The following is a 14,309-nucleotide window of genomic DNA, read 5'->3' as shown; positions in this document are numbered from 1 at the left end:
CCGCTTCCCAAAGAGATTACAGGCGTGAGCCACCACACCTGGCTTCTCTTGGTATTTTTTGAACTTGGGATATTTTGTGAATATGTATGCCCTTGCAAACATGCATGTCTATTTTTCTGTTAAAATATGTTATTTTACAAAAAACATTATAACCAAATTATTGGAAATGCAAAGAAGAAAAAGAAAAAAAAATAACTCATGATCCTATAGTAACAAATTAAACCTACTATTTCTGGTTTATTATTATATTTTATTATATTATAATATTTTTAATGTATTAATATATTATTATATATTAAAATATTTTGACAAATATTTGTCAGAATAATTACATAATCTTTGTGCAGTAGAAATCATAGGTAAATTTAGTTTTGCATTCTTCACTTTCTTTTGTTTCATAAATGCTTTCTTTAAATGTAATTTTGAACGGTTGGATAGTATTTCACTCAGTGTAGAAGGGAAGCAACATTAGTGGAGTACCTGCTATGTGATGGGCATTGTGCAAATTGCTCCATATTTGCCTCATTTTACCCCACAGCATTTCTGTAAGTATTATTATGCCCATTTCATAGAAGAGAAAATTGAGGCTTAGCTTAGTTAATTTCAGTTTAGCAAACACTAGTTGAGCTCTGAGGTACCACGCTGAGTTTTGGGGATTAAAGATGAGTGGGACATCGTTCCTCCTACAAGGAATGCAGAAAATGGTAGAAAAACAAATGAGTGTAAATACGCTAAGTGCAGTGACCTAGAAAAGGAACATGTGACCTGGGCTAGGGTTGGTCAGATCAGGTTTGCTAAAGCAGCAGTACTTCTCAAAACTTCAGTGTGCATATGGAAGTACTAGGGGTGTTTGTTAAAACATGGATTCTCATTTTTGGTCCTTTGGCTGGTCTGACAGTCTTCATTTCTAACAAGCTTCCAGTTGGTGCTGATGTCGCTGGCCCGCATACTTCATTTTGAGTAGGAATATTCTAGAGGATGTAGGACTTGAATAAATACCAATTAACTGGGTCGAGAGGTGGGAAAAGGTATTCTAGACAGAGAAGACAGAGTGGGGAATGACATAAAGCATAAGGAAAGTACGGTAAGAGGGTAAACTACTTACAATCTATGGCAAGTGGTGGCAAACTAGCTTGCTGGCTAAATCCAGCCCACAGCCTGTATTTGCATGGCACGTGTGCTAAGAATAGTTTTTATATTTCTAAAGGGTTGTAAAAAAACAAAATCAAGGAAAAACACGTGATAGGGAGGCACAAAGCTTAAATCTTTACTGGTCAACCCTTTACAGTAAAAGTTTGTGCCCCCTGATCTGTGGTATTGGTGGAGTGTAAAGTCTGAGGTGGGACATGTTTGAGAAAGTAGGCTGGGGGATGATCACCAAGGGATGCAGAGGAGCTTGGCCTCTGTCTTTGAGGTGATCGGGAGCCAGGGCAGGGCATAAAGAGGGGAGTGTCAGGCTCTGGCTTGTGTTTTAGAAAAATCCCTCTGGCAGAATATATATAAAAGGGGGCGACCTGGAGGTAAGGATCCCAACCAGGAGGCCTGACCAAAAGCAGATTGTGTAGGAGTGACAGAGTTCAGAGCTGCCTGGGACAAAGTTTTAAATTTTATCATCACTGCAACCCATAGGAAGATAAACATTTTATATCATGACCCAGCATGCATACACACTCAAAGCAAAACTTATCACAAAACACTGTTTCTTTGTTGTGGATGAACTCACATGTTTTTCATTCCATTAAAAAAAAAATGCTGTTGCTACTCACTAAGTTGACTTCATAGTGGGCCGTAACCCACAGTTTTCAAACTTATTAGGGAGCTCATTTAGGGAAATAAAACAGCAGGATTTTGTCATTGGTTTGATGTGGAGGGTGGGGAGCAAGAATCCCGACATGGATGTGTGAATGGTGTTATTTCCTAATGGAAATCAATAATAGAGGGGGGAAGCCATTTGGAAGGTAGAGAAGATTCATTCATTTTTGTACGTATGTTGAGTTTGAGAGCACTATAGGATATTTGGACTTTCCAGAAGATAAGAGGTATCAATTCTCATTCAGTTTTACTGCCTTATTGTTTTGTTTAACTGCTGTTATTTCTTTCTTTACTATTTTTTTTTTTTTTTTTGAAACAAGAGTCTTGCTGGAGTGCAGTGGCACGATCTCTGCTCACTGCAACCTCTGCCTTAGGTTCAAGCGTTTCTCATGCGTCAGCCACCTGAGTAGCTGGGATTACAGGTGTGTGCCACATGCCTGGCTAACTTTTTTGTATTTTTAGTAGAGATGGGGTTTCACCATGTTGACCAGGCTGGTCTTGAACTCCATTCTTGAAGTGATCCTCCTGCTTTGGCCTCCCAAAGAGTTGGGATTATAGGCGTGAGCCACCACTCCTGGCCTAACTGCTGTTATTTCAATAGCAGTATTTTCTACACAAAGTATGATGTTTTAGGATTTAGTAAGCTTTTGCTGCTCAGGCTAGGTATTCCACCATTATTTACAACAATATAGTGTTCCAGTGGGAGGAAGCAGCATGAATTTTGAATAATTGGCTTATGTGGAAAGTTTGTAAATTGATCAATAACTTGTACGTATTACTTTGATATGTTTAATTTAGCACATATGTTCAGTAAGACTAATGTTCTGATATATTGAAATATTTAACAGAGTAATTGGATCACATTAATTCATTTGTATATTCTCATATATGTTCAGTTTGTTTTAGCTCTGCATACAAATATACTGCATATTAGAGAGTTATCAGTTTTTGATTCCTTTACTTATTCTGCACTAATACAGACCAGTGGCATTTATTTATACTCTTCTCCCTGTATTTTAGGAGACTCTTTAAAGATAGGCATTTCTGGAATGGTAAAGAGTATTTCCTAAGTTGAACATATCAGTGTTTATAACATAAATACATAACTATGTTAAAAAGTTTTTTTTAACTAGGAAATAATTGTTCCTTTCACTTTCTTTATATAGATTGAATACCTGCTTAAGAAGCTTACAGAAGCTATGGGAGGAGGCTGGCAGCAAGAACAATTTGAACATTATAAAATCAACTTTGATGACAGTAAAAATGGCCTTTCTGCGTGGGAACTTATTGAGCTTATTGGAAATGGACAGTTTAGCAAAGGCATGGATCGGCAGACTGTGTCTATGGCAATTAATGAAGTCTTTAATGAACTTATATTAGATGTGTTAAAACAGGTAAGAATTCTGTTACTGTATTTTTTTCTCATCTTTAGAATTTGACATTTTAAAATTAATATTTTTATCACAAAGATGAGTATAAGTCACTTATTTTCTTACACTGATTTCGTTTTTTTTTTTGTTTTTTGTTTTTTGTTTTTTGTTTTGAGGCAGTCTTGCTCTGTCGCCCAGTCTGGAGTACAGTGACATGATCTTGGCTCACTGCAACCTCCATCTCCTGGGTTCAAGGGATTCTCGTGCCTTGAAGGCATGCACTCCCATGCCCAGCTAATTTTTGTATATTTAGTAGAGATGGGGTTTTACCGTGTTGGCCAGGCTGGTCTTGAATGCCTGACCTCAAGTAATCTACCCACCTCGGCCTCCCAAAGCGCTGGGATTACAGGTGTGAGCCACTGGGCCTGGCCTGATTTTGAATAGGAATAAAATTTCTTATTTTTCCAGTCTTGTATTAGGCTTTTCATTTAAAAAAATTATTGGTGCAATTTTAAAGTACAGTTAAGAATTTTAAGTACAGTTAAGAATACATATATTATTATATATTAACTTTTTTTTTTTTTTTTGAGACGGAATTTCACTCTGTCACCAGGCTGGAGTGCAGTGGCATGATCTTGGCTCACTGCAACCTCCGCCTCCTAAGTTCAAACAATTCTCCTGCCTCAGCCTCTGAGTAGCTGGGACTATAGGCGTGCGCCACCATGCCCAACTAATTTTTGTATTTTTGATAGAGATGGGATTTCACCATGTTGGCCAGGATGGTGTCGATCTTTTGACCTTGTGATCCACCAGCCTTGGCCTCCCAAAGTGCTGGCATTACAGGTGTGAGCCACCGCACCCAGCCCTTTTCCAAAATATTTTTAAAGTATCTTCCTGTCATGTGTGCATTCATTACCATTTATCCAGAAAGATCTCCATGGCATAATGCTGAGTGGAAAAAAAACCACATTGCTGAACAGGAGATACCTTTTCATCCCCTTCAGGTAATGTTAATGTGTGTGTGTAGAGCTGTCAGGAAGATGCTTGCCAAAATGTTTACAGTGATCACCTCTAGATGGTGGGATTTTGGTGAATTTTTTTCTTCTTTATTCTTTTCTGTATTATTGGACTTTCTATATGATTTTATATTATTTTTATAAAATCAGAAAAATGCCTCTGTTTGTGGGGAAAAAAATACCTTTATGTAACAAAGTTGCTTTTATCTTACTTAGACTGTCATCTTTTTCTTAGCACCCAGCATAGCAGATGAAGCTTGATGCTTGTTAAATACAATTTATATTTTTTTGGTGACTCTTTGAAACTTCTTACATTATTATATTGAATAATAACTGATTTGGGATTCCCTTACTTTGATCCTTTCTTTCTTCCATAGGTAATAGTGTTGTCTTTGTTCTTTTTTTTTCCCTAATGGAGCACATCATAAACGTTGAGGCTGAATTTGTATAGGTTTTTGGTGCTACAAAGAGGTATGAGACGTGGTCTCCATCTGAAGTGGAATTCTCAGCCTCTTAGGATGGCAGGATATGACTGTAGTAGAATTGCAGTATGAGATAGCTTTTGCTTAAATGTCCAAAGATTAGGAAACTGAATATGTAATGTGATTAGAACTTAGTATAATAACCAACTGAAACTTCAATCGATATCATATATATTTAATGATACGTATATTCTGTCATGCGCTATCACACCTGTAGATTTAATACTAAAAATAGCAACTATTCTTAAACAAGCCTGAAGGGCTTTGGCCTATAATAATGTATAATTTTGCTTAAGTAAACATTTGAGTCACACACCTTTGAGGCCAATCTGTGGAAAGGAAATACAGAGCTAGTGAGTGTTAGCTTAGAAGCCACATTTAGAAGCCAATATTCGAACTCCTGGTGCAGTATTTTCCTGCTGGTCTGGGGCAGAGTTCCTCCTTCAGAATACTGACAGGTCAGGCAGAAAGGTAGGTTGGTACTAGAGGTGGAAGTCCTTGAGTATTTGTTGAGAAGATATATGTGTCCAAGCTTTAGCATTTTCATTGATTTAGGTTTTACTTATTTTATTTAAAAATTTTGGCTGGGCGCAGTGGCTCACGCGTGTAATCCCAGCACTTTGGGAGGCTGAGACGGGCAGAACACGAGGTCAGGAGCTAGAGACCATCCTGGCCAACATGTTGAAACCCCGTCTTTATTAAAAATACAAAAATTAGCCAGACATCGTGGCTTGCCAGCTACTTGGGAGGCTGAGGCAGGAGAATCACTTGAACCTGGGAGGCAGAGAGATTGCAGTGAGCCGAGATCGCACCCACTGCATTCCAGCCTGGGCGACAGAGTGTTACTCCTTCTAAAAAAAAATTTTTTTTGTAGAGATGAGGTCTCACTGTGTTGCCCACGGTGATCTTGAACTCTTGGCCTCAAGCGATCCTCCTGCCTTGGCCACCCAAAGTGCTGGGATTACAGGCATGAGCCACTGCATCAGGCCTAATTGAGGATTTAATTTACAGAGAATCTTTGTTAGGGATTCATTCTTTCTTTTTAAGTGGAATAGACCAGTATAATGAACTCCCACATACCCATCAGCCAACTCCAGTAACCACCAACATATGGCTAATCCTACCCCACCTACTTTAACCTCTCCTGTATTATTTTGAAGCAAATCTCAGGTATTTTATTTTGTTTATAAACATTTCAATAGGTATCTCTAAAAGATAATGATTTTTAAAAAAATGTCAAATGCTACTTAATATCAAGGGGATTCTGTTATCTGCATATCATTTTGGGGAGGGGTTGTCTCTGAAGTGTCTGAAATTATATGCAAATTTTTGTCTGGTTATGCTTGCATGACTGGGTGTAATGCCCCTCACCTTCATAGATTCTCAGAGGGTGCAAGAACAATTGGTGTTCGTGTTTTCAGGATCATATATCAAATAATGGAGTAGGCAAGTATATCAAGGAAGAGATGTCAGCTCTTACAAGTAAAAGGACAAGAATTTATATCACATTTTATCTTTCACAGGGTTACATGATGAAAAAGGGCCACAGACGGAAAAACTGGACTGAACGATGGTTTGTACTAAAGCCGAACATAATTTCTTACTATGTGAGTGAGGATCTGAAAGATAAGAAAGGAGACATTCTCTTAGATGAAAATTGCTGTGTAGAGGTGAGTCTAGTGTTACTTCTTTGCATTATTACCCCATGCTGCCCCCTGATGCTGAAGTAACTTCTCACCTTCTTCCACCTAGACTCTAGAACCTTAAAACAATCCCCAAATTTACATTTCCAAAATAACATAGGCATACAGTTGCCATGGTTTCTGAACCAAACATTAAAGACAGCTGACAAAATTTTTTTCTAATATGAATTTATTTTCAACCTTATACTTGTGAACAAAATATAAGGATTAAATCATTTATTGGAACATTTAAGGAATCATTTATTGAATAAAATGGAGTCATAAAAGAGATAATAAAGTAAAAAAAAAGTTCAGTAAGACAATATTTGGAATCACAAATATGCCAGAAAATCTGGGACATTTTGAGTGCAAGAAATAAAAGAATATGTAAGCATTGTCTTTGAATCCTTTGGGTGACTTTCAGGACACTTTGTTCATAGGTACTAATTCTTGAAAGAAGTGAAATTCTCAAGAACATAAATTTTTGAGTTTTTAATTTTTATATGAATTGTCCCCGTGTCTGTATGTGTTGAAGAACATTTAAATACCTGAAATCTCACGCATAAACTATAATGTATTTTAGTGAATAATAATGTCTTGAGATGTGTAAAGCCCGTGAAGGAGTCTGCTTAGATTTAACTAAGCATAGAGAACTACAAGGCTACCAAAGGCCAGTTTACTCATAAACATATAGGACAGAAACCACAGGTTGCCAGCCACAACATTCCAAGTGCAAGGAAAGAAAGCCACATTATGCAGATGTAGGAATCACCCTAGCTTAGGTGCTTCATATCCCACAGGGGTTAATACCTCTTGTAACATCATCACAGATGTACCTTCCAGGATTCCTGCAAGGGAGGTGCTCAGGATAAGAGCTGCTATGCCCAGGAAATCACAGTGCATGGCATTCTATCAGGTGTTTATAGTTTTCCCAATCTAGATGTAGTATACCAATGGGGTCATTTTTACCATAAGTAATGTGCTTAGGGAACAGCATTAGTAAATAAGTAATATGCATTTATAGGTATTTTTCATTGACATTAAGTTTCAGCTGATTTTTACTTAAAATTTTGAAGAACTAACTTTGCTTTCTGTTTTAGTCCTTGCCTGACAAAGATGGAAAGAAATGCCTTTTTCTCGTAAAATGTTTTGATAAGACTTTTGAAATCAGTGCTTCAGATAAGAAGAAGAAACAGGAGTGGATTCAAGGTAAGGTGATTTTTATTATTTGCCATTATATAACTTGAGAGCTCTGAGTTAATTTCTTTCTTTCTTTCTTTCTTTCTTTCTTTCTTTCTTTCTTTCTTTCTTTCTTTCTTTCTTTCTTTCTTTCTCTTTCTTTTTTCTTTCTTTTCTTTTCTTTTCTTTTCTTTTCTTTTCTTTTCTTTTCTTTTCTTTTCTTTCTTTTCTTTCTTTTCTTTCTTTCTTTCTGAGATGGAGTCTCGCTCTGTCGCCCAGGCTGTAGTGCAGTGGCGTGAACTTGGCTCACTGCAACCTCCACCTGCGGGTTCAAACAATTATCCTGCCTCAGCCTCCAGAGTAGCTGGGACTATAGCCAGCACGCCCAGCTAATGTTCTTGTGTTTTTAGTAGAGATGGGGTTTCACCATGTTGGTCACATTGGTCTCAATCTCCTGACCTTGTGATCCACCTGCCTTGGCCTCCCAAAGTGCTGGGGTTACAGGTGTGAGCCACTACGCCCAGCTGAGACCTCTGACTTTCTAGTTTTGAATCTCATGAAGGATGCTAAGGTATTATTTCCTCATTGTCTGTAGTTGTTTCTGCATGTGATACAGTAGCTGAGAGAAAAACAAATTAAGATGAGCTCTCAAAGTTTTCATTAGTTTTGTTTGCATAATGAACCTGGGGTAAATTATAAATGGGAGATTTACTTTTTAAATAGATTTTGGGGTTGCAAGTAAAGTTTTGCTACAGTAATATATTGTGTAGTGATGAAATCTGGGCTTTTAGTGTAACCATCACTCGAATAGTAGCTTTTAGGTAATTTCTCATCCCTTGCCAGCCTCCTGCCTTCCCACATTTCTGAGTCTCCAATGTCTAGTATTCCATGCTCTATGTCCACGTGTACACATATTTTAGCTCCCACTTATAAATAAGAACATGTAGGCCCGGCACGGTGGCTCATGCCTGTAATCCCAGTTCTTTGGGAGACCGAGGCGGGTGGATCACAAGGTCGGGAGATCGAGACCATCCTGGCTAACACGGTGAAATCCTGTCTCTACTTAAAAAAAAAAAAAAGCACATGTGGTATTTTATGTTCTGTTTATGGGTTATTTCAAGAAATACTTCAAGATAATAGCCTCTAGTTCTATCCATATTGCTGCAAAAGACATTTATTTCATTCTTTTTTTAATGACTGAGTAGTATTCCAAGGTATATGTGTATATGGACACACTACAACTGTTGGTGGACCACGTGGGTTGATTCCATATCTTAGAGATTTTAGGTTTTGCTTACTATTTGAAGAGTATAGAATTTTCCCCTTTAAGGACTGTTAAGAATTTTAAAGTGGCCATCTTGAGCTTGAGGTAATATATAAAAGAAAAGAGGAATTATGCAATAGTTTTTTAATACTTCAAGTGATTTTCAAGATCCATTACTTCCATGAGAAATTACTAATTTTGGGTAACTCAAGAACACAAACTTTTGAATTAATAACCTTTTAAAAAAATAATTTCAACTTTTAGATTCAGGGGTACATGTGCAGGTTTGTTACATGGGTATATTGTGTAATGCCAAAGTTTGGGGTATGATTGAATCTATCACCTGGGAAGTGAGCATTGTACCCAACAGAGTTTTCCAACCTCTTTCCCCCTCTCTACCTCCCATCCCAGTAGTCCCTAGTGTCTGTTGTTGCCACTTTTATGTCCGTGAGTACCCAGTTTTTAGCTCCCACTTATTAGGGAGAACATTCATTATTTGGTTTTTTGTTCTGTGTTAATTTGCTTAGGATAGTGGCCTCTAGCTGCATTCATGTTGCTGCAAAAGACATGATTTTGTTCTTTTTTATGGCTCTGTAGTGAATGAATAACTTTAAAGTGTTCCATTATTCCAAAATTAGTAAAGAATAAAATGCAATATAAGAGGGCTTTTTAAAAAAAAATCCTGAAAGGAGATTCTGAATATTATATTCTTAGACATAGATAAAATTATGTTATATTGGAGAATTTTTGATGTGGTTTAAGAGTTCGAGGCAAATGCACCTGGTTTGAATGCTCTTTCCTGGGTCTCTTGGGTTGAGTTATAAATTCTGTAACTGCTTTTCTCTTCTGTGGAGTGGGGATAATAATAGTACCTTCTTCCCAGGGTGGTGGTGAGGGTTAGAAAATAGATAATGACAAATATACTGACACATTTTTCAAAATGACATAGATTGCAAACAATCTAGCTAGCTATTAGTAGGGAAATAGTTGAATAAGTTATGGTTTAGCTGCACAATGGTGTGTACAATGCAGTACTTTATGTATAGTACTTTATGTATCGATACTGGGAACTGTGAGATAGATTAAATGAAAAAAACTGAGGGTCAGAAGAGTGTGTTGTGCCATCATTGTGTGAAAAGAAGGTGGAAGACGTAAATACGTATTTATTTGTATAGGCTTATACTATCTCAGGAAAGATGCATAAGAAACTGTTACCTTTAGTTACTAGTGGGGAGAGGAATCCAGTACTTGAGGTACAGGAGTAGGAGGGAGACTTTCCTGTGTGTCTTTGAATTTGAACTATGTGAAAGTATTAGCTATTCAAGAAATTACATTTAAGTAATTTAAACTATCAAAAGAAAAATCAGATGTTGTATAAAAGTTAGATAATGCATGTAAAGGATATATTTATTTTATTTTTAAAATAAATGACAGCTGCTGTTACCTGTTATCTCAGGAAGGGGTTGCATAAGGCATAGATGATAGGCCAACTAAACACAGTAGGTTGCAAATTAGATATCAGAAACTTGAATCTCTGTCCTTACTATGTCTTAATCTTGTTTGGCTTTTTGAGAAGTATAGAGAAAGGAGTTGAAAGTATTGTCATTAGTTCTTAAAAATGTGTGCAATATTCCCAGATTGAGTGCTTCTGAGCACAGATACAGTTACGGAATTTTGGAGCTAGAAAGGACTTTATAGATCATCTCTCATTTTAGAGTGAGGAAACTGATGCTGCAAGAGGTTATTTCTTGAGGGGAACTCTGAAAAAAACCAAGAGGTTATGTGGCTGCTCAGGGTCACCCCACTACGGAGTGGCAAAATCAGAATCTACACTGGGCCTCTGGCCCTGTGTCTCGTTTTCTTCCCACTGTGCCATTTGCATAGTAGGCTTACAAAGAATAACTATTATTTCCCCATTTTTTTTTCTCCTACACCTTTTATAGCCATTCATTCTACTATTCATCTGTTGAAGCTGGGCAGCCCTCCACCACACAAAGAAGCCCGCCAGCGTCGGAAAGAACTCCGGAAGAAGCAGCTGGCTGAACAAGAGGAACTGGAGCGACAAATGAAGGAGCTCCAGGTTGCCAACGAAAGCAAGCAACAGGAGCTGGAGGTTGTGCGGAAGGTGGGAATGGGCGCTGGGCTGGGAGTGGACCTTTCATTCCCCTGCAGAAGCCATCGTGCCTTGCTTAGGGGCGTTGGTTCTACCAAGACGAATGTAGTGCAGTTTTAGGGAGATACTTGTGGTGAACTGTTCTCAGAAGTGTTTCCAGACCATCAACTGAGACACACTGGTTTTCCTAGCCCTGAAACTATGTTGATCTCGGCAGCAAAAACATTTCGTTGGCTAGGAAGGAATATTTTTAATAATAATGAGCACAGTTGAATTTTGTCAGAAGAAGATGGGAAATTTCATTCCCTTGAGGATGTCAAGGCTGTTTTTAGTGACCTGGGCAAGGTGTGTTGCTTTTTAGTTTTCTCCTTAGCTCCCATCTTCACTCATGAGTACCTTGGAAGACGCTTAACTGTTAGTTTTACGTACTATTTGGAGTTAAGATACAGTCTGGGTCAGCTTTTCCTTCCATCTCAAGGCTAGGAGGTCAAGTACCATATGCTGTATGAGATAGTTGATGTTCACTGGGAACAGTTCCTCGGTTATGTCATGATCCCAGGGGTGGTAGTGAGTTCCCAGTATATGGGTATGGTCTTTATTTGAGAACTTTTGGGCTGAGTCTGTCTGCCTTGAATCAGTGAGCACCTGCTAACCACAAGCTCAAGGACGCTTTCGTGCAAATCTGTGCAAAAACTTTGCCCTGGGATATGCGGGCGCTCATAATCTATGACTCCACATTCCTAGTGGGGTTCTCCCTTGGTAACCCATAGAAATGCCACATTGTGTGCTGAACTTCCTCTGAGTAGGGTAGACTCATGAAGATTTTAAAGAATGCTTTTATAATCTTAGGAGTTGCATGGGCATATATATAATCTTAGAAACAGTTATTACTATCACACACTTAACTTTGTAAAAGCAGCTCCTCGTTTCTGACTGCCTCCCGTCCCCGAAACACTCTTGCATCTTGCCTCTTTCTGCTGCAATACATTTTCTGTAAAAATTCCCTTTAAAGGTTACACTGAGCACCTGCAGTATGTGATTGCTGCTGCTTCCTTCCACTGTGCACACATCAAAAGTGGGTGTTATGAGGGAATGGCGGGGAGCTAGAACTTGGTGTCTTTTTTTAGAATTTTAAAATTATAAAGTAGCTTGTACCTGCAGAGGAGAATATGAAATATGTATATACAAATAATCATACAGTGAATACCCATGAAAATACTACCCAGGTTAAGATAGATTATTGCCAGTACAGGTTGGGTATCCCTTATCCGAAATGCTTATGACTCGAAGTGTTTCAGATTTGGGATGTTTTTGGATTTTGGAATGTTTACTTTATATACCGTATTTACCAGTTGAGATCCTCTTGCCTCAGCCTCCCAAATCCAAAAGTCTGCAATTTGAAATGCTTCAGCGAGCATTTCCTTTGAGCATTATGTCAGAGCTCAAAAAGTTTTGGATTTTGGAGCATTTTATATTCTTTATTCAAATCTTTTCCTCATCCCTAACCCCTGGAAACCACTGATCAATTCTCTGTTCCTGTATTTTTGCCTTTTCCAAATTGTCATATAAATGGAATCATACAGAATGTACATTTTAAGACTGGATTCTTTGACTTAGCGTTGTACATTTGAGATTCATACATCGATGCCCTTTTTAACTTTTAAACTTTGCCATCCAGGAGCATGTAGTGTTCTGCTCTGTATAATGTGAAGAAGGCATGCCTGGTGTTAGCAAGCTGTAGACCTATGTAGACAGCTTTCCCACTACCTAGGTTTATAGAATTATTTAAATGACTGATTTAGGATTCTTGGATAAGTGCTGAAAAATTCTTATAGATAGCTTAATAATCTTTGATTTTCTTGTCAGCTAACACAGTTCTCCAATTTTTTCATGGAGGCATTCTTAGAAAAACACAGCTTAGATGAATATTTAATTAAATTTATTTATTTTGGGATAGGGTCTCATTCTGTTGTTCAGGCTGGAGTGCAGTGGTGCAATGGTTGCTTACTCCCCTGCTCAAGAGATCTTCTTGCCTCAACATCCCAAGTAGCTGGGACTACAGGATAATTTTTTGTATTTTTAATAGAGATGGGGTTTTGCCATGTTGCCCAAGCTAGTGTTAAACTTCTGGGTTCAAGTGATCCACCCACCTCAGCCTCCCAAAGTGCTGGTATTACAGGAATGAGGCACCATGCCCAGCTGAACCTTTTAATCATCTGGAATTAGGTTACGTATCTGTGGGTTTCTTAAAATTTGACAGGCCTCATTTTAATTAGAAGAAGGAATAAGAGATCATGGTAGTTTTTATAAATTAATAGATTTACTTAAAGGGTTGACTTAAATTTTTATTTCTACTTTTGTTTCTTTTAAAAAATCATTTGGGTAAGTTCAAAATACACAAATATAAAAAGGCAGCTGTGAAAGATTTCCTCCCCCTCCCCCACCTATGAATTTCCACCCCTTGCCCAAGGTTAGGAAATATGAATATACATTCTTGTTTTCCCATTTTTTAAACACACAAAAGTATATACCAGTATTACCGTTCTGCCTCTAGTTTATTTCACTTAATTTATTTTTTAGATCTTTCCATATCAGTATAAAGAGAGTTTCCTCATTTTTTTTTATGGCTGTAGAGTATTCTGTTATACCACAGTCATTACTTAATCATTCCCTGTTAGTGAACATTTGGGTTGTTTTAATCTTTTAATTGGTAATGCTGTAGGGAATTATCTTGTACCTGCGTCATTGTATATGTGTTCACATATGTTCTGATATCTCTGGGGAATGAATTCTCAGAAGTGGGAATGCTGGGTCAAAGTGTGTAATTATGAAATCCAGGCTGATGGACCAGCCACCATCTTGAGTGTTGCTATTCACTGTGCTGGAAGAAAAAGTGTTCTAGGGTTTGGCAGTGCAGTGCTCCAGCCCAGAAATGTCACACTATACTTCTATTTATAACATTTTGGTCAGAACTAGTCAGAACTTTCTGATGAGAAGTCAGCTGTCAAGCTTGCAGGAGTTCGCTTGTGTGTGGTAAATCATTTTTCTTTTTCTGCTTTTAAGATTATTTTTTGGTCTTTGTCTTTCAACAGTTTTACTGTGGTGTATGTGGGTGTAGATCTCTTTGTGTTTATCCTCTTTAGAGTGTATTGAACTTGAATATGTAGATCAATGTTTTGCCTTAAGCTGGATAAATTTTCAGCCACAAATATTTTTTCTGCTTTTTTCTCCCTCTTCTGATACTTCCATTATGCAAATGCTGGTAAACATAATGGTGTCCCACATTTCTCTAAGGCTGTGTTCATTTTTTTCTTCTTTTTTTTCTTTCTGTTTTCCAGTTGCATAACTTACATAGATCTATCTTTAGTAGATTTTTCTTGTAGCGCAAATA

At 37.7% G+C, this 14,309-nt stretch overlaps 1 protein-coding gene across 2 annotated transcripts in view; it reads left to right on the top strand.

The window, feature by feature from the left end:
- Window positions 1–14,309, top strand: part of SWAP70 (switching B cell complex subunit SWAP70) — an 81,078-nt gene that overhangs the window by 52,994 nt on the left and 13,775 nt on the right. For both annotated transcript variants that reach the window (XM_008007177.3, XM_008007183.3), the window contains exons 4-7: window positions 2,979–3,206; window positions 6,204–6,350; window positions 7,463–7,571; window positions 10,749–10,930. In XM_008007177.3, the coding sequence (XP_008005368.3) occupies window positions 2,979–3,206; window positions 6,204–6,350; window positions 7,463–7,571; window positions 10,749–10,930 (666 nt within the window). The remainder of the gene's footprint in view (window positions 1–2,978; window positions 3,207–6,203; window positions 6,351–7,462; window positions 7,572–10,748; window positions 10,931–14,309) is intronic.

Source organism: Chlorocebus sabaeus, chromosome 1 (genome assembly GCF_047675955.1).
Source record: "Chlorocebus sabaeus isolate Y175 chromosome 1, mChlSab1.0.hap1, whole genome shotgun sequence".
Lineage (NCBI taxonomy): Eukaryota > Metazoa > Chordata > Mammalia > Primates > Cercopithecidae > Chlorocebus > Chlorocebus sabaeus.
The sequence above is the reverse complement of the archived record's forward strand: the minus strand, read 5'-3'. Positions and strand labels throughout refer to the sequence as shown.